The following is a 19,918-nucleotide window of genomic DNA, read 5'->3' as shown; positions in this document are numbered from 1 at the left end:
TCAGGACTGAAGATCAAATGGACTATATAATCACAGAAGCATCATTTCTGTAGGAAATGTATAAAATCAAGGATAATTTTAAGAACAAATAGGGACAGACTACTGATGAAATTAGAAAGTCAAGAAAGCAGCAGTAGTTCTCTATCAGAGAACTACACTTCCAAGAGGCGTATTGGGGTCAAAAGATATAACTAGATAGAAGTAGTTTTAAGATTCTAATCCAGTTATGAAATCGATTGCCTTCAGGAAGTCCTCTCTTGTTCTATTGAAACATGGATGAGTAAATATGATGGCTCTACCCTAATGAGTGCAATACAACATTTTAAGATTTGCAAGGGGAGGGTACAGATCAGTTTAAGTCATTTGCCAATGATTCTTTTACTCCAAGTATACCATGCTTGTTCATCTTTGTCACTGAAAATCTGTTTTGCCAAGCTGCAAGCAGATTCTGTGACTACTGCTTGCTCTGCTTTTCTTTCTCTTTGGGAAGTTTGGGAGCTGGATTGCAGCGGCACAGAACCTTGACAGCAGTGGCAGCCTGCCCAGAACTCAAGAGCTAAACCTTATTTCCATACAAATATATATCAAATTGGATAAGAATTTCCATCAACTGTTTCTTTCTTTTTTTTTTTTTAATCCAAAGAGCACTGAAAATATACACAGCACATTACATAGTAATCCAGAATTGCTGTGAAGGTCACAAAAAAGGAGAAGCTATGCAAAATGTAGTGCTGGCCTCACAAAAAAAACCCAAACCAAAACAAACAAAAATCCCCACCAAAAACAAACAAATAAAAAGCCCCCAAAACCTAATGACTTTCAGCTCATTGCACTGATGTGAAAAGAGTTTGAATTTCTGATGCACAAGGGTGAGTTTTGCCAGAGGATTTTATAATGAACTACTTAACACATTATTTTCTTCAGCCAGACAAAGCTAGGACCTATCAACCATGTCACAAACTACCAGTGAGATCCCAAAATTCTGTTCAGCTCAGGCAGTAGCAGTGACCTGTCTGGAGTAGAAAGACTGGAGAGTGATTCTTGGTAGTACTGTGGATTTTGTATGCAATGCTGGGTTTCCAGCAGAGCTGGTAGAAACTGGGAAAACAGTTGGCCAGTGAAATCTCATGGAAACAGAATTTCAGCAGAATTCAGTGGCTCTGTGATTGTGTGGTAACTTTAACAAAATTTGATTAATTTATTAATTATTCTCATTTTGCTTGCACACTACTGTCAGTCTATTTTAAGAACTTTGATTAGACTTTGATTAAACTTTGATAGAGACTTTGATTAATAGAACTGTATGGAAAAGCCAGAACAAACCCCCAGGGGCTGATGGAGGAAAAAAAAATAGTTAAGTGCTGACTAGCGAGCATAATTTGCAGTAATATGCAGTAAACAGGAATGAGAAACTAATCTATAATTTAAACAATGCTTTAATTAATACAGCATAAATAAAGAAGTCTGTGGTAAATGCAGGGAGGAATCTTGTCTATGTGCTCATCTATGAGTAACTAGAACACCATGAATGTCCTTGAATAAGACATTAGGACATAACTCTGCTAACACATAGGGGTTCCAACCAGGCAGTCGCCAGACTTGTATGTTTGCTTATTTTCACAAATTTTAAGATAGGGAGTCTTTCTAAAATCAAGTGGTATAATGGGGAAACCCAAGGAAATAAAAGGAAAAGGCCCAAGGATGTTTGCCAGTCTGAGGGAGAGATTCCAAAATGAGGTGACATGGGAAGGGACTGACCCACGTGACACTGTATAACCTCTATGAGCTGAATGGCACACTTCTGTCCCCGAGAGTCCAACTGCATCCTGCTGCGACCCAGTCAAGCAAACAGTGGAGAAAAGTGCCTGAGTGGGATCAACCAGGGTGCAGCCATGAGAACGCCAGTGATATGATCACACAACTTGTGTGAGGTGCCAGGCAGGACTTTCCATCATTAAACTGAAGATTTATAATGGTGGCCTGCAGGCAGGTTGGCCTAAAGTGGTGGTGGAATAACTCCCTAAGCCAGTTTGCCAATCCAGGTCTGTCAATTTTTCAGTCAACCCATGCACCTGTCAAGCCAGTACAGCAAATGTAGTTGTGTGTGGTCATTATGATGGATGTCCAGAGATCTAAACAAAGAAAAGTGTGATGGCCTTTAGACTGATCTCACTCTGTAGATAGTCTATGGCAGTTTACTGTGGAAGAGCATGAAGATACTGGTTATTTATTAAGTAGCTTGAAAGGTAGGAGCATTTTAAAGGGAATTATGTATAGTCTAATGAATTTATTAGGTAGTTCTATAATCCAAACACTTTCAACTTTGGGATTCCAGCGCTCTGTGACTTGAAAAACCAAAGGTGCAGTGAAGGACCTGGTTGCCCAGCCCTGGGAGCAGAACTAAAAATATGGAGCAAAGGACCCAGGTCTACATGGAATCTCAGGTGATCAGCGTAGGCTTGCAGTGAGATTGTTTAGCTCCTCCTGATCTCTGGGATATTAGCGTTAGACTTTATCTAGTAGCTGAGCTATCTCATCTGCAAGCAACTTTAGACGTCCACATATACTTATGCAAATGTAGGATGAGCATCAGTTGTTACAGTGAACTTTCTGCCACTCCCCCCCACACACGCAGAGCTGCCTCATTCCTCACCAAGAATAAGGCTGGTGCAGCTACTGACTCCCACCATGAAGCTTCTTAGATTACTTTTCTACAGAATAATTAAGAGAGAGAGAGGAAAAAAAAAAAAAGCAATGCAGTTTGGAGGTGCTGCTGGCTCAGCAGAGAAACTGATGTGGGAGTGCTGTGCACAGAGCACGTGAAGAAAAAGATAGGGGAACAGACTCTCACAAGGAAAAGACTGAGAAATTACTGATTTTGTAGGCATTTCTTAATAGACGGTAAATATTTCTTCAAACACAAAGGACCAGACTGGAAAAGATCGAGGCAATAGGTGAAGTGAAGAAGAGGAGATTAGCAGAGCTCCGGCTTAGCGAAGCATCATAATTAAATTATCTTCCTTGAAAAATTAGTGCTAAGAAATCATCTGTTTCCCACATAATGCATTTCACTCCTTCCTCTGTGGGACAGATCTGATTGCTGATTGCAGGCAGAATAAGACAGACCATTGCCTCTAATTTTGAAAGTTTTAAGACAATCTTAAAGAATCAGATTTGAAATAAGTGTGAGAACTTGATACCATTTTATCAATACTCAGATTTCTCTGGATACCAATGCCAAAGAGAGAAGCCATTCCTTCATGGCTGTTTACAGCCTCTGATCTAAGCAATACACTGCTGCAGCAGTCACAGTACAGTGGTACACAGCAAGTTTTTTTTAATTCATGCTTAGTGCGCCCATGCAAGTGCACCTCGTGATGCATCCTCTGGGCTTTTGAAATGACCCTCACTGCAATGTATGAAAAACTGAAGAGGGAGGTTTTCACATGCACTGCACAGTGTTCTTGATCTTCATAAGGTCAAGGGCCACTATGATGATTAGAGGGCTGGAGCATCTCTCCTATGAGGAAAGGTTGAGGGAACTGGACTTGTTCAGCGTGAAGAGGGAGAGAGTGTGGGGAGACCTCACTGTGGCCTTCCAGTACTTGAAGGGAGCGTATGAGCAGGAAGGTGAACAACTGTTTACATGGGTCAATAGTGATAGGAAAAGGGGGAATGGTTTTAAACTAAGACAAGAGAGATATAAGCTAGATATTAGGAGGAAATTTTTCACACAGAGGGTGGTGACACACTTGGAACAGGTTGCCCAAGGAGGTTGTGGATGCTCCATCCCTGGAGGCATTCAAGGCCAGGCTGGATGTGGCTCTGGGCAGCCTGGTCTGGTGGTTGGCGACCCTGCACATAGCAGGGGGGTTGAAACTCAATGATCATTGTGGTCCTTTTCAACCCAGGCCATTCTATGATTCTATGACTTACATATCTGAATGTATTTTTATCTTAATTAGCAGGGCTTAATGACTGACAGAAGCAGTCAAACACACCTATCAAACACTCTTAACAAAAGAAGGAAATCTACAGCCATCCTGTATTGTTCTTCTGAAAATTATGCTATTTTTGTGCATTCTGAAGGGAATAAATGCAATTTCATAAATAAAATATTTAACAGTTTCTCTTGCGGTCATTAATGGCTTAATATGAAAAAAACCTGCTTAGACACCAAGGTATTTCCAGTATCATTCACTCCCTGTGCCGTATTTGTGGTTTGTGATGGAAACTACTTTCAAGAAGGTGAGCCAGTGATCTTGGCACTACCAATTATCATGATATTTCATTTCTGTAAGTGAGAAGGCTACAGGAGCAATAACAAAGAGCAAACACCATTCTCTAAACAAAGAAAACTGATCCAAAGCTCTCTTTATTGATCCATTTTAGGAATCTCTGTATCAGGCTCAGTGAGTGGACAAGGAGCTGAAGTGTGTATGGTATAGCTAGGCCTTTTTAAACACATAGCTGAAGCAAGAGAGAATTTATCCTCTCCTTATGAAACCTCACAGCAAATCTGCCATCCTATCGTACAGTGCATTATCTTCAACATTTCTTCAAAAGAAGCACAAAAAATAAAGAAAGGATTTTCACAGTTGGCAATGTACTAAAATATATTAACTTTCACCAGGAGAATATAATGGAACTGCTGTTTAAGAAAATGCTACAAACTTGTTTAATTTTCTTAGTTTTTTAAAGTGGAAACTTTTCTCCTTAGATGATGGAAGAGAATAGGGGAAAAGAGAATCAGTAAATATTTTCACCATTCTCAGCTGAAATAAATAATTATAGTTTTATCCCTTTCAGGTTTCCGATACACAGATTTTCAGAGTTGATTACAGCCTTCAGGAACAATCTTTGCCTTCTAAATTGAAGTATCCCAGGTTTTCTTTAATTAACAACCACTTACATAGTACATCACAGGCTTAGTGCCTACTCACCAGCCACATTTCTCATAGATCTCTTATTGCACAAAAATGAGTGTGTGAGAGGCCTTCTGTATTAATAGTTTATGAAGATACCTCAATTACAGCTGACCATACAGTATTCTCGCTATGTTCTTCTCATGAGCCTCTCTCTGGAGTCTCTTTTTCTGGAGGGCCAAAGCTTCCTGAAGTGATAATACAATCTCCTGAACAATAACAATTTGGACTTGGTGTGGGGCAGCATCATTTTGAGAAATAGCTGTAAGGAGTGCTTAGGCAACCCAATTTGTACAGAGCACCAACTAATTAAAGTAGAAACTCTGGCTTTCTATTCCCCTTAAGGTGACAGAGTTTTAGATCTAAAGAAACAAAACAAACAAACATAAAAAAAACAACTACAAAAACACACACAGGAAGGATAGCCTGTATTAGATATCAGTTCAAAGAGGAATAAATGAAAAAACGTCTGATTTATCCACAGGAAACTGCCCAGGATCCAGGTTTTCACAGTCACCTACTTTATTCCCAGTTCCTTTTCACCTAATCAGTCTCCTGCAGTTTACTCACAATGAACTAACAAGATGAAGAACTTCCTGGAGCACGGTGCTGCAACAGTTCGGTCCAGTATAGAGGCACTTTCCTTCCTCTGTCCTTCCTCCTTTCTACTCTTCAGTCTCTCATGATATTTGTGTCACCTTCTAGATCCCAAGTTCTTACTCACTTGCCAATAATTTCTGCCCACATGCAGCCATAAGACAAAACATTAGTGCAATATGAAAGATAAGCTGTCAGATACCCTAAGGTAGAATCAAAAAAGAAGTAGAGAAGGAGGTATTTCTATATCTGTATCGCTGATTGACAAGCCCTGTGGAAGGACACATGCATGCATTTACCATTTTAAAGAAGTAATCATGCTTGCTGAAAGCATCAGCCTTAGGAAGAATCATAGAATCACAGAATCACAAGGTTGGAAATGACCAAGATGGCAAGATCATCTAGTTCAACCATCCTCCCATTACCATTGCTACGACAAGCCTCTAAACCATATCTTGTAGCTCCTCATCAAGACACCTCTTGAACACTGCCAGGGATGGCAACTCCACCACCTCCCTGGGCAGGCCATTCCAGTGCCTGACCACTCTAAGTGCCTAACCTAAACCTGCTCTGGTACAACTTGCAGCCATTTCCTTGAGTCCTGTTTGTTGCCTGGGAGAAGAGGCCAAACCCCTCCTCATCACAACCTCCCTTCAGGAAGTTGTAGAGTGCAATGAGGTCTCCCTTGAGCCTCCTCTTCTCCAGACTAAACAATCCCAGCTCCTTCAGCCGCTCCTCGTAAGATTTGTGCTCCAGACCCCTCAGCAGTTTCGTTGCCCTTCTCTGGACATGTTCCAGGGCCTCAGTGTCTTTCTTGTTGTGAGGGGTCCAAAATGAACACAATACTTAAGGTGCCAGCCTCACCAGTGCTGAGTAAAGGGGGATGATTACCTCCCTGCTCCTGCTGGCCACACTATTTCTAATGCAGAAACCCATAGCTTGAAGGAATTAGTGCTCTTGTAATGCTCAGCAGCTAACCTGTATTATTTCAGATAAACATGGCTGAGAACTGATGGATACTCATTCCACAGATACCAGTATTTTCTTCACAGAATATCTGCTTTCTTCTGTACTATCTTCTGTTTTGCATAATGCCATATGAAAATCATTTCTAGAGTTTGGAACTTTTTGAAGGTTCACAAGAAAAAGCAGAGGGAGAAGAGCAGTGCCTTGAGCGATGCAGTTTTAACATTGTCCTAGTGGATAATCAGAAGAGCTCTTCTATTACAAGACTGCATAGAAGGAAAGCCCTGTAAATCCTATCCACAACCCAGGGCAATAAGAAATGTTAAAAAAAAACCCACAAAACAACACCAACAGTACAGGCTTTCTTGACAAAGTCATAGTTAACAGCTTAATGGAAGCTAGTAGACAAGATTTACTCTTTATGAAAGGAGTATGAGGCACACAGCAGTTTGAAATGTGCATAAATTAGCTCCTCCTATCTTGCAGGAAGAACTGCATCTTCCTAAAATGCTAAAAGCAAGTAGATTAAATGAACTCCTACCTTGGAGAGCCTGGAGTGTACGAGTCTGTACAACAATACAGAGCTGCAGGACCAGCTGTGGTGCACTTTCCAGAAACGTGGCTAGCAAATGCAGCATACTCACATCTGCATATTCATACACCATTTTCCAATAAAACCGCCATCTGTCATTCTCTCCACTCTGTCGACTCCGGATACCCAAGTATATAGTGTGGAAATACCTGGAAATAAAAGGGATAAATTATGGAAACGCAGAATGATATTTTACAGGTAACAGTTTTGCTCCAAAATAACTTATATTTAGTTATTTTGCTCAAAAATAACCTATATTTTCCCAACGTACTTCAGTGTTCTGGACATTTATTTAAAAGGAACATAATATTGCAGTTTGTAATAGTTGATGTGATAATAGTAAACTAAACTGAGGACAAGATTTGCCTTTATAAAACTGTTTAAAAAGCTTAGCATTACATACATACATTTGTTAAATAGAACCCCTTTCACAGACCCAATTTTCTGAACAGAAATGTAGGGGAGATAAATTGATTATATGGTCTCCCTTGGAGCTTTTTCAAATAATGGTGGGAAAAAAACCTGATTTTGTGATGGCCTCTACTCAGAAACTGCAAAGAACTGAGTCCAGGTCTGTGGAGCTTTATGTGTACTTGGAAGACCACCAAGGCCAAGCCTTGCTATGGATAAGCTCCTGATTCTCATAGGTCTAGAGTTTACTATTAATATGTTTCAGATACAGCCAAATGCATAGTGATTTTTCTCATAGATTGACTATTGTAGAAAGACAGAAGATCTATCAGTGAGTTCCTATTTTAGGAGGAGTGTAGATCTGGCTAGGAGTCGCCTTGGTGATGGGAACTAACTCACTATGACTGCTTCTGTGCAGCAGCGGGGAGCACCAGCAGGAGTTAGCAGCCCAGCGGGCTCGTGGTTGTAATTGACAGATAAGGGAATTAATAAACTGTAGAATCACAGAATCCTAGAATTATAGATTGCCATGGACAGGGTTGCCAACCACTGGATCAGGCTGCTCAGTGCCCCATCCAATCTGGCTGTGAACACCTCCAGACATGGAACGTTCATAAATTCTCTGGGCAGTCTGTGCCAATGCTTCACCAGCCTCTGAGTAATGAATTCCCTCCTAACATCCAACCTTAATCTCCCCTCTTTTAGTTTAAAGCCACCCCCCCTTGTCCTACCACTATCAGGTGGTGTAAAAGTCAGACTCTCTCAGGTTTATAAGCTCCCTTCAAATACTGACAGGCCACAATGAGGTCTCCACAAAGCCTTTTCTTTTCTGAGCTGAAGAAGCCCAACTCCCTCAGCCTTTCCTCATAGGAAAGGTGTTCCAGCTCTCTAATGGGCAAAAAGTATGTGTCAGCTCTGATGGCCTGTGCAAGCAAGTGAAGAATATCTGGCCATCAGCCAACAATATAGATTTCAGTGGATGCCAGAGCAATGATCTGTTTTAGAAAGCAAGGGATATCCTATGACAGCAAAGCCACCTGGCTGCTGGGATGCTTTCCACGACCCTTGAAGAGCCTGCAGTGGTCTCCTGTGACATGGGCCATAGCACAGTGATCACTCTGCGTGGCCTCTGGTCTGCTCTACTCTCACCTGCCAGGTGTGGGGTAGGAGCTGAAGGAAAGAGAAAATCCACATATAGGAGGCCTTTAATCTTGTTATTCTGTCAGAAAATCTGTACTCCCACTCTGCTCCTACAAACATAGTTTAATAATAATTGAGACTAGCTGAAAAAAACCAGTCTAACTTAATGAAAAGTTTCCAAGATTAAGATACTGTCTTGAATCAGTGTCTTGCATCCTATCCTACTGGTGTGCCTTGTTGTGCTACTAAATGAACTGGATCCCTCATTCTCTTTCTCTCTCTGAATCTGTCACATCGTGGACCTGAAGTAATTTCTTATGATATTGTGATCTTTTTAATTATTTTCACAGCCTTTTTAAAGCAAAACTGTATTTCCTAATGAGGACATATTTAACAAATTTTAACAACTTCTCAACTGGCTACGATACAGCATTCCAGCATTTCTCCTTCTTCTCATATGCTTTCTTCAGAAAATCCTTTTCATAACTAGCAGAGCACAGGGAATTGTGAGGACTACAGATATCAGCTGCATGTAACCTTTTGTTCTAATCAGTTCTAACTCCAGAAGTACCTGGGTACTCTGACTGACAGAAGAGCCCAGGGTTCAGCTGCCCCAGCAGAGAATGACCTCTGTATTTGCACCCAGAATACCCTCATACCCAACACACATCAGAGCAACAGCTTCACTCAGGAACATACATCAAACAAAACCAGGGAGCAGCACAGAGCTCATATCTGAGCCAGCAACACTTCTACTGACAATACACATCACAGCAATAGAAAACCAAAAAACATTAAAATCACATTTAAATTAAAACTGCATCAGGTGGCTCTGAATTATAGGAGTATCTTTTTTTTTTTTTTTTTTTTTTTTTTTGGTACAGTTTTGCTAACGGAGTCCTTTCAACACCTAAGTTTTTGGTTGCAATTGATTTAGTTATTCCTAGGTCTTTAGAGTCCTGCATCACAATAGGGACAGGGGAGGTTTGCATGCTGTTCTGCAGTTTGTGTTTTGTGGGTTGTTTTGTTTTGGCATGATTCATATGCCCTTCCAAGGGGCACACCTGGGAATAGTGCACTTAGTGGGGCAGACAGCCTCTTCAGCATCCTTCTTTTGAGATATCCATGACCCTTGCTATAAATATCTAAAGTGGCTTTGTCTGCTGAAGGTTGTGCCAGGAAGCTCTAACCCTGCCAATGGAGCCATCTGCAACTTCAGTTTTACAGCATTTATGCAAAAAATACTTTTCCTATTAGGAAAATGACATGCTGTGCCAGGCAACATCCCTTAGGGTTCTTCACCTGCTCTGCAGAGTGGTTGTGCATGGCAAATACGTTGTGATTAATGAACCCTTATGGAAATATTTCCTCTCCCATTGCACTTTATTGTGAAACATTGGCAGTGAGTTATTGGGGACTGGGGAGTCATCGCTCTTTGTCTACTTTACTCTCTGCAATTTAGACAAGAGGCAGAGGAAGAAGATACTTTCTCTTTTTACACACTAGAGACCAAATTTCAGCCCAGGGTGTTTATTTCTGTCCCATCAATTTTGGCCAAATTAATTGCAGGCTAAAATGAGCATTTACACACATAATTACTGTCACTGATTTATAGGCACAATCAGGTGATTAGACAGCTAAACATCCTCATTTACATCCACAATTAATTGCACCAGCAATTGATGTTATGTGTGCAAATTAGCAGTTATTAAAACAAAAAGATTGTTTCATAAAATGCTTCATATATCAGAGACACTTTATACCCATGGTTAAATTTTAAAAAAGAAAAGAAAGTTCTTTTCTTGTTGGGGTTTCCAAATATAGTTTAGCACTGCAATAATGACACATTCTATTATATATATGCATTATGTAATTGCATCCTAGACACTGTTACTGAAGTCCTATTGTCAGCAAATGCTATAAATGCTATGCAGACACACTCAAAGGCAGTTCCCACCCTGAAGAGTTGTTCTCATTCTGGTCATCTGGTATCATTCTAGTGGAGCTCACATTTCTCTTGAGTTCAAGCTGCGGCCCTCAAGTACAATCACATTCAAGCAAGATATAGGAAGGACTCATGACAGCTCTGGCTTTGAAACTATTCTCGGTTCATTGTGGAGCACACTGCTCAAACATGAAGTTTCAGAGGCGTTATTATTTCAGTGGTGATTATATCTTAAGACCTAAACTTCGGCCGTATGCAGCTCCCTACAAATAGACAAAAACTGCCTACTCATTTCCCCAAAAAGCATTTAATTGACACAAAAATAAATGACAAGAAATGATTAAGTGAGAGTTTGGGCACTAGAGGGAGAAAGGAAGAATGGGAATTATGGCAACAGTTCTGCCATCTAGGAAAGCAACTACTTCATCTAGTAAGTCACGATTGTTATGTTTGCAGAGAAAATCTTAAGTAATAGAGTTTCCTAAAGCTAGAAAGATTTAGAAGACTAAAAAATTACTACCAGAAAGAGATATCAGATATTTTAAATTCTTTTCCTTCCTCTGAAGCCAGATCATTGCTTAGTTTGTCAACAATGATACAAGCAAGCTTACTACTCAGCATGAAGAGAAGGGAGTAGGAAGTAATACTTCCTATATTCCTAATAATCAGATAGCAATGTATATCTTGCTCTTTGAGAATTGGTGCCTTTTTTACACTCAGGAGGAAACAGAGAATGTTTTAGCATGTAATGACTTTAATTCATTTCAGAATATCACAAGACATGGTATACATTCCATTGACTTCAGAGTTATGATTTATATCTGGGACAAGATCTTGAATGACATTCTTTTTCCATTATATTAATGAAGGAAGGCAGTAAAGTCAAAAGCAAACAAAAAAGCAGGTTAATCCCTGTGCTGCCTACAAAAAGTGTTCCTGATGTAAGCCAAACAGAAGGAAAAAGTCACCCATATTTGTAGCTGTGGAAAAAAATCTGTACTATGGTAGATCCATTCATTCTCATGAGAAGGTGGCTCTCCAGAGTTTCAAAAATCAAGAATTCTCATTTTGCTCCAGGTTTCCATCCTAAACTTGAGGATAGGTCAGCTTCGAGTGAGATATCTACATTTAAAATACATCTAGTGACATTTTAATTGTATAATTAAAGCATGCCCAATTGTGCATTTAATTGAGATGTGGTAGTGTAATTATATGATAATACCAAATATTTATAAGAGTGCTTTCCAAGTTTAAAGGGCTTTACAAACAGCAGTTGATTAACTGGGATGCATGTAAATAATCTTACAGGATTCACAGCCCAGGAATTGGCAGCTAACCAACCTAAAACCTTCCTGTGAGAGCAAGGTATAGCATTCACTCAATCCCCAAAATGTGTGGTTCTCTAAGCCAGTAATGGGAATGAATTGTCCTTATCTGGTTTGCAAAAAAATTTTCCCTTCTTTCTCCCTTGTTTTGAGGAATGTGTTTGTCTTGAATACTCCCATCCACATAATACTCCCTCAGCTCTTGCTCCAGTACGAGGCAGACAAAGAAACCTCCCAAATACTTTGCAAACAGGAAGCAATTCCTCAGATCTCAGTTATTTAGAAGAAAGAACTGAGTAGGACATGAAAACCAAATCCTGATTACTTGTGGACCTGTTCCCTTGAGCGCAGAACTGATCTCATTGCCCATGGTTTGGCTTCATCAAGGTCTTTCAGTCTGCTGAGATACTCTGGGATTCCTATCCCAAATTTTGCTATTTGTCCTCACTTCCTTTCTTCCAGCTGCACAATTTATTGTACATTTTTAGCTAGAAATTAAGATTAAGAACAGTTATATTCAGTAACTCTTTGTTTAGACAGTGTGGGCAAGCATGGGCATGCACAAGCATAGAGCCATATGCAAGCTCAGTCTGGTTATGGCTCTGAGCTCTTCTTGCTACAGATTTTCGTGTTAATGAAACCATCCATCTGATGGTAATACACGCAGCTCTGGAAAAAAGCCTTCCGTTTAGAAGTGTCAAAGATTATATTGCTACCATGTGCTTCATCTAAGAAGTCCTTAGGATGATACACATGAATGAGAAGCCATTTGCATTCTTTGGAAAAAATGGAAATGTTCTGATTTCATGCCTCATGTAGTCCATATTTATTACAATTGCCTAAATCAGTAGAGGACATTTGCTTATGTTACATAATCTACTGAAACATTTGTGAGAAGATCAAAAACCATTAATGGCTAGCTGCAGCAATCCGAGATGCTTATTCTGATGTCTAATTTGCCCTGGTATCAAACAGTGCATTAAACAATTTAGCCATACCATGAACAATTGCTCCTTTTGTGTTTGAGGTGAGGAGAATAAAAATCACAGTTGAAGAGCTAAAAAAAAAGTAGAATAAACAGCAATTCAGATAAGTGGTATTTTCTTCTGTTGCCTAGTTACAGAAAAACTTAACTGTATTTGTATCTCAACAGTATTTGTTGTGTTAAATAACAACAGATTGTTCTGTTTTGCTTCTTATTAGGTAAGCATGGGTTTGCTTTCTTATTAGGTAAGCATGAATACATAAAAAAAGCTTATTTAGCAGGAATGCTTACTTTCTTATGAGAATATTCTAATGCTTATTCTTTTTGCTCTAAAGAAAGGGATAAATCAGTTCAGTTCTAATTCCCTTTTCCAGGAAGGTACAAGCCGTAACAGCCAATTCTTAATTTTCCAATCAAATTATTTTTTGATGGGAGCATTAAGGTTTAATGTGCAAAGGGAAACCACAATACATCCTGTAGCACAGCAGTGACCAAAGCTTGTCCAACCAAGCATGGTTCTGGCAATTTACCAGCAGCCAAATGTATGGGCTTAATTTACTTTAAATTATGAGTGCAGCATCTTCACCTGTGTCACTGAGATGAGATCCACATAAGGACAGATCCTAATGGGGAATATTTCATCATAAAGACTATTAAAAGCCTTACTTTCAGAACACACCTACTTTATCAGAAATAAAACCAACCCTCCACTTCTTGTATTTAATTTCTCCTTGAAGTGTTAAGGTTTCAGTGAAATATCTCCTTTAATACAAAGCAAAACACTTTATAAGCGTAAACAAAGTGATTACATCCGTTTCATTACAACCACTAAAGCGTTCTGCAGCATATTCCATGACTGGGTGATCCTTCCCAAATGGCCATGACTAATAGCAGCATTTTATGACCATCTGAATTTTCATGGCTAGCTGAATTAATCAAATGTGACCAGTCAACCCCAGCACTCCTCCTTATCTGACAAGGCCAAACTGTGGACATGCAGTAGGTGAAGTGCTGGTATAGGTAGAAGCAGGTGTGATGAAGTGTGAGTTTAATAAGGAACAGACAAGATGGCAAAAGGAAACCCAACATTCATGCATTTTCTTCACTACATACCATAGGCCAGAATAAAAAAATGAAAATGAAGAAACAAAATGAGAAAAATGTACAGCCTGCTATACATCTCATAGCATTTCTTCAGACCAGTAGCCACTGATGCTATGTAACAGCCACTTTTTCTATTTTAATCAGAGGCTAGCATTTAGATATTTAGCACAGCTAACAACTTCTACTCATGTAGGTGCTCATGTTTCCTGTATTACATCACACACCTATGTGCTCTTTAACCACAATGTCTGCTTCATCAAAAGCTGATGAAATTGCTGTGAGCCCCAGAGGCCTCTTGGTTTCCACTGTTGGGAAATACAGGAGTTTCCTATGTGTTACTAAGGCTGCAGCCCTGGAATCAGTTGCCTGTTTGAGAGGAGACCCCTAGGGACAAGAGGCTTCCTAAATGAACACAAAGTGAGACCAGAGAGAGCAGAGATCCATGTTCTGTATTCCCTGAGAAGCCAAAGGCTGTCCCACTGTGTCAGAAAGGTCCATACAGGCTTCCTAGATCAGCAACACTTACTCGAATTCATCAGGGAAACGGCTTTGTTGGTTAATGCTGGGGTACTCTGAAGAGCTAAATCCAGTTCCTGACTTCTCTTCAGCCTCCTTCTGAGTTTCTTCAGTTTCTACAGACTGAAAGGCTTTTCAGGGGTTTCCATGTAGAAGCCTGTCTCTTGCCTTCTGAAAAACTTGATTGCTCTGACCAACAGTGGTTGTACAGAATTTCTTTTACCTCTGCTCCTACCTTCCTCCTCATTACCATATTTGCATTCACTCTTATCCGTATCTGCATGTTATTAATCTCAAAACATCCTGGAAAACAACACATACCAAGAAGAATAAAGGAGCAGAAAATCAGACTTTATGGAGCTTCAGGCGTTCCCTAGAAAGGCAGTCAGTCATGGCCAATATCCTTAACACTCAGCTGCCCCAGAAATGTAACCACTATTGTCAGCATCCTCAGTTCACCAGCCTCAAGGGCTGCAGCAAAAACCTAGCTATTGGAAATAGTCCCAACGCTCTCCTTGTGAGACCAGAAGGGAAGATGAACCTGTCTCATGGCTACTTGTTTGACTACACTTGAGGAAATAAACACTTGTAGAATAAAGAAGTGGGCATAGCTGGACAGCAGTGCCTCTGACTTCTTCTAGGGACTGGCTAGCAAGTGTATTTTCCAGTCCTCCAAAGAAGCAGCTGTGCAGCATCCCAATACCAAATTAGGATGAGACTAGAATAAAGCGAAGAGTTCTGGGTGCCTTTCTTAGTCCCTTAGTAGTTCCCATAGGAGCAAAGTACACAGCAGCACACTGCAAATCAAGGTCTCAAGGCTGGAGACATTGCAGCCTGGGGGCAAGCTCACCTCCTGGGTAACAGTGTTTGTTATTCACACTGCACACATGGAGATGCTCAGGCCCCTCAGGGAAGCTGAGTCTCTCCCAGCATCCATCTTTCAAACCATTTCCAGAGGGACATGGGCTATTTATCGCTCTGAATCATCCACAGGGGAGGGCTCAACATAGAGATGAAGCTTGGGAGCAGATAGCAGGATAAATACCCTTGAGCATTCCTGCACCAGTTCATGGCCAGCTTTGCTAGAAAACCCTTCAGTGGCAAGCTGGTGAACATCTGGTCAAACTGACCACCTAGAAGAAGCAACAACTATGCTCTGTTATTTACAAGAACCCATGTTGTCTATTACTTTCTTTGGTGTCTTTGATAAATTAAATAAATGAAGCTGCCTGCAGAACAGGCAGCTTTCCAATGTCAACTTCCACAGGACAAGAGCTGACAGCTGCAATCTCCTTGGTCCAAAAAAGGAAAAAAAATGTATGTTTTTAAAGCAGTGGAGATGCCTGAAGTCCTTTTTGTGAAAGTCAAAAGAATCAACAGTCGTGCAAATACTACAGAATCAGAATGCATAGGGTACAGGCTACATATTATCCTCAAAGACAAAATAAGGCCATATTTTATCCCCACTGACAAAATATAATTTGTTTCCTTCCATATAAATATATTTTTCCAAGACTACTGGTGTGTGCCAGGATAAATCTAGTTTGTGTCACTCTTGGGGTCCAGTACATGAAGCAGAAGGAGCTAGCTGCCTCCGCTAACCACTAAAAATTAGCTACTGGCAACTTTCCCCTTCCTTCCCCCCAAAAACCTTCTGAAATTCTTATAAGACTTTTGTTAGAACCTGCCCGCACTTTCTAGCTTAGAGGAAACATACAACTGAGAATTCTGTTTGGAAATAACTATGCTGTAAATAACTATTTTTTCAGCCTACTAATCCAGGAGTCTGTATTTCAGGTTTTCCTTTTGAAGTATTCAGGAAAAGCTTTCAGCAAATCCTCTGATACAGAACACCTAATAAGCTGAACACTCATTGTTTGGATGGAGCAGTCTTTAAGATTCAGGAAGGAATGTGGGATTAATCACTCATTAAGATATGGACAGACAGTACTTTTGTGATTTTTATTGATATTCAAATGACTGTCAGTATTATTTAATAGTTCAAGCTAAATACCCATTGGTGCTTAGAAGTGGTCCTGACTAATGGAGAATGCACTTTAATTGTTGCCTGCTTGAAGAAGTTTATATAAGATTCAATTCAAAACAAATCTGCCAGCTAATAATATTAGCAGTGCTGAACAGCATCTCACAAAGTAATGATCTTGAATATGAAGTTGAACACTGCACCATGAACTCTATCCACATGCTTTGCAAATGCAGCATTCAGAAATATTTGGAATAATATTTCTGGCTTGTGTTTTGCATAGGGGGAAACGTCTGGGGCAAATGGCAGCATTTTCGTTTCAGCCTTTCATCATCTCCCATAGGCCAAATCCAAAAAGCCTTTGTGAGAAAAAGACCCTTAGGAATCTAATGGGAATTTTACCCATTTACACACGTCCTGGTTTGATCTCTTACCAGTATTACAATGTACAGCAGAGCTTTATGGGATAAGAAGAAGGAACTTAAGAGGTGACATGCTTGCAGTAGCACACAAGCCAAAGGAAAAAATAGCATGAGCTGGCAAGACAGCAGTCACATTAATACTTGAAAGCAAATGCTGGTCATTAGAGAACTACAGTTTTTAGTTGAATGGGAATTCTCTTTTTCATTATTAGTTACATCTTAACATACACCTCAAAACCCAAAAAACACCAAGAATAGTAAAATGCCTGTAAGAATACACGCCTCAAGGAATAGCTGTATCAAAGGATGTGAATTTATAAGAAATCCTTAAACTCCCTGTGAATTCAATAGCCATTTTGTTCATAAAGATATTCAGAGAAGAAGGCAGAGGGAACACAGACTCATCATGAGAATGAAGAACAATTTTTCCTTTTTTTAATTGTGGCAGGAATTCCCTAGACAAACAGGAGAAAAGAGAGCTGACTACATCAATCTCTTTTATAGCATATTTTGAGAAGGACAACCTAAGGGAAATATAAACACAATGGTCATTGAAAGGGGCACCACATAATAGGCAGGGACTTCAGAGCCTCATAAACATCACATGCTACCTATTAGCTCAGAAAGTATTCATTTCTGAGAAGGAGAAGCTCAAATGCAAAGACTATTTAAGAGAAAAAAATTGCATCAGAGAAAATATGTATTATCAGTAAGTGTTGGTCTACACAGGCAGTTACATCCATTTCACTGAAAATATGAATTTAAAATGGTTGATTCAAGCACTTAAACTCCTGACTAGAAATTTTCTTTACAAGTGACTTGCTTTGCTGGAAGATTGATTAAGAGTCAGTCTAAGGTAACGCGAAAGGCGAATTAAGTCAGTAATGCTGAATTAGTCTCCACCTGAAGGCCTAAAAAAAATAGCTAAAGTTTGGCATATTAACACTTTTAATACTATTTTTAGTAGAGGTAAAAATCTGTAAAGTTCTGCAACACAAACACAATCATTTTTGCATACAGATGCATATGAATAAACCTGTAATTCCCTTTCAGTACAGGAATTTTTATTCCACTAAAGAAAGTTATAACAACCAATAAAAGGCCTGTAAAACTTAGGAGGTTGAATTGTAATTAAGGTAATTAATATACAAATGTAGATTACAAATCTACAGCTGTAACTAAACAGAACAAAATCTGAAACTTGCAGGCAAGTTTCAAGTAGTTATACATCTAAAAACAACACTTTCATTATCAAGTCTGAATTCATTGGCACAAAAGTTGCAGTGAAAGTTAGTACGATTAATAGCCTAATGTAGCACTGGAGCACTTTTGAGAGGGTAGAACTGGACAGAGGATTGCCAGGAGCCATTGGGCCATCTACTCTTAACTAGAGCGAGGGGGAAAACACTGGAGCCAGAAGGCTCATCTGGGACGTGTGGAGATGCTGTCCTCGGAAGCAATGAAATTGCTTCTGAAAAATTCTTTGTGGTACCAGGCAGAACACCATTAGAGATATCAATAACCATATATAGGAAAAAGTGAACTCACCCAAGTGATGATAGAATCTCTATCTACAGAGCATTCCTCAGAAAGTAGCCTTCATCCAAGAGATATTCTCTTTTGGGAAGCTAGACCTTAAATGAGCCTGGGGAGGTGTGGATGCAGGGTCCACCACTTCTGGTCACTGAATTGATTGTACCTGTGCTTCCTGGACCAGTCATACTCCTTCACCAGGCGCTCAATCATCAGTTCAGACCATGACATAACAGTTTCCTTACAGGAGGAAACACTGATTTCCCACTTAGCATAAGGCAATGCTAGCCCTTCACACATGAGAAGGGAACTGTCCCCAGTGATGGATTCTAAAACACAATGCAGATTAGAAATGCTCTGAAGGGTATCTCCAAACCTTGATTTGGCTCTAGTACGTCCACGAAGACTGGCAAACTTAGAGTTTACCCTTCCATTACAAACTTAATCACAGCATCACAGTGTGGATGAGGCTTGAAGGCACCTTTGGGTCCATGTGGCCCAGCATTTGCTCAAGCAGGGACATGCAGAGCAGGATGGCCAGGTCTACATCTAGGTGACTTTTAAAGATCTCCAAGGAGATCTCCATTACCTGCACAACACAGCAGTGCTGCCTGGTGTTCTGAGGGAACCTCCTGTGCTCCAGTTTGTACCTATTGCCTCATGCTCACACCGAAAGAAGCATGCCTCCATCCTCTTTGCACCCCAACTTCAGATACTTATACACATTGATAAGATTGCCCTGTGCCTCCTCTTCTCCAGGAAGAACAGTCCAAACTCCTTCGGTCCTTCCTTACAGGAGAGGTGCTCCAGGACCTGAAGGAATATCCTGAGACTGGGCCTTTGTTTCTTGGAAGGTTAATACTGAAACTGTGAAGATATTGGTATGGAAGATCTTATGGTCAGTTTTATACACATAGCAGTGGTAAACAAATAAAAGTTTACAAGCAAATTGAATATAAAAAAATGAAATTCTAACATCTGTAGAGCAAGCAGGCAGTTCTTTAACCACCAGTCCCTGCCTCTGAAAGTCCCTCAGATATATACCAGATGCCAGAGCTTGAATTCCTTATTCAGATTGACACCCCACCTCCAAATTGTCTCCTAACTCCAAGGCTGATTCTTGGTCTAGATTACAGTTTATGACTTCTTCAAGGCAGATATGATACATGCCTTTGTAGTGAATTAAAAAGCCTCTCTGCTTCACAAGTGAAACGGAATTTCTACATAATGTTAACAATATGGCTGCTAAATAATAAGACTGTTTGCATTATTTGCTTAAATTGAAGGCTGCTTATATTAACCCACACAGCAAATTGCATGAACTTCCTTTAACCTTTGGAAATCATTATGAAATTCAGTATTTTTTGGCTAATTACAGTTGCCATTTATGAGGCCTTCATCCCTTTTATGTTAGCTAGGTAAAATACCAGTGTCCCCATTATAGTTCCCATGGATGACCTAAGAGCAGAACAA

The 19,918-nt window shown here is 40.0% G+C and overlaps 1 protein-coding gene across 1 annotated transcript in view; it reads right to left on the bottom strand.

Moving 5' to 3' along the window:
• Window positions 1-19,918, bottom strand: part of XKR4 (XK related 4) — a 227,827-nt gene that overhangs the window by 80,673 nt on the left and 127,236 nt on the right. The window contains exon 2 of the mRNA XM_090137596.1: window positions 7,030-7,229. Coding sequence (XP_089993722.1) covers window positions 7,030-7,229 — 200 coding nt within the window. The remainder of the gene's footprint in view (window positions 1-7,029; window positions 7,230-19,918) is intronic.

The sequence above is a fragment of the Phasianus colchicus genome, chromosome 3 (assembly GCF_987193195.1).
Source record: "Phasianus colchicus chromosome 3, bPhaCol1.hap1.1, whole genome shotgun sequence".
NCBI classification, from domain to species: Eukaryota; Metazoa; Chordata; class Aves; order Galliformes; family Phasianidae; genus Phasianus; species Phasianus colchicus.
Note: the sequence above shows the minus strand (reverse complement) of the source record. Positions and strands in the feature narration are given on the sequence as shown.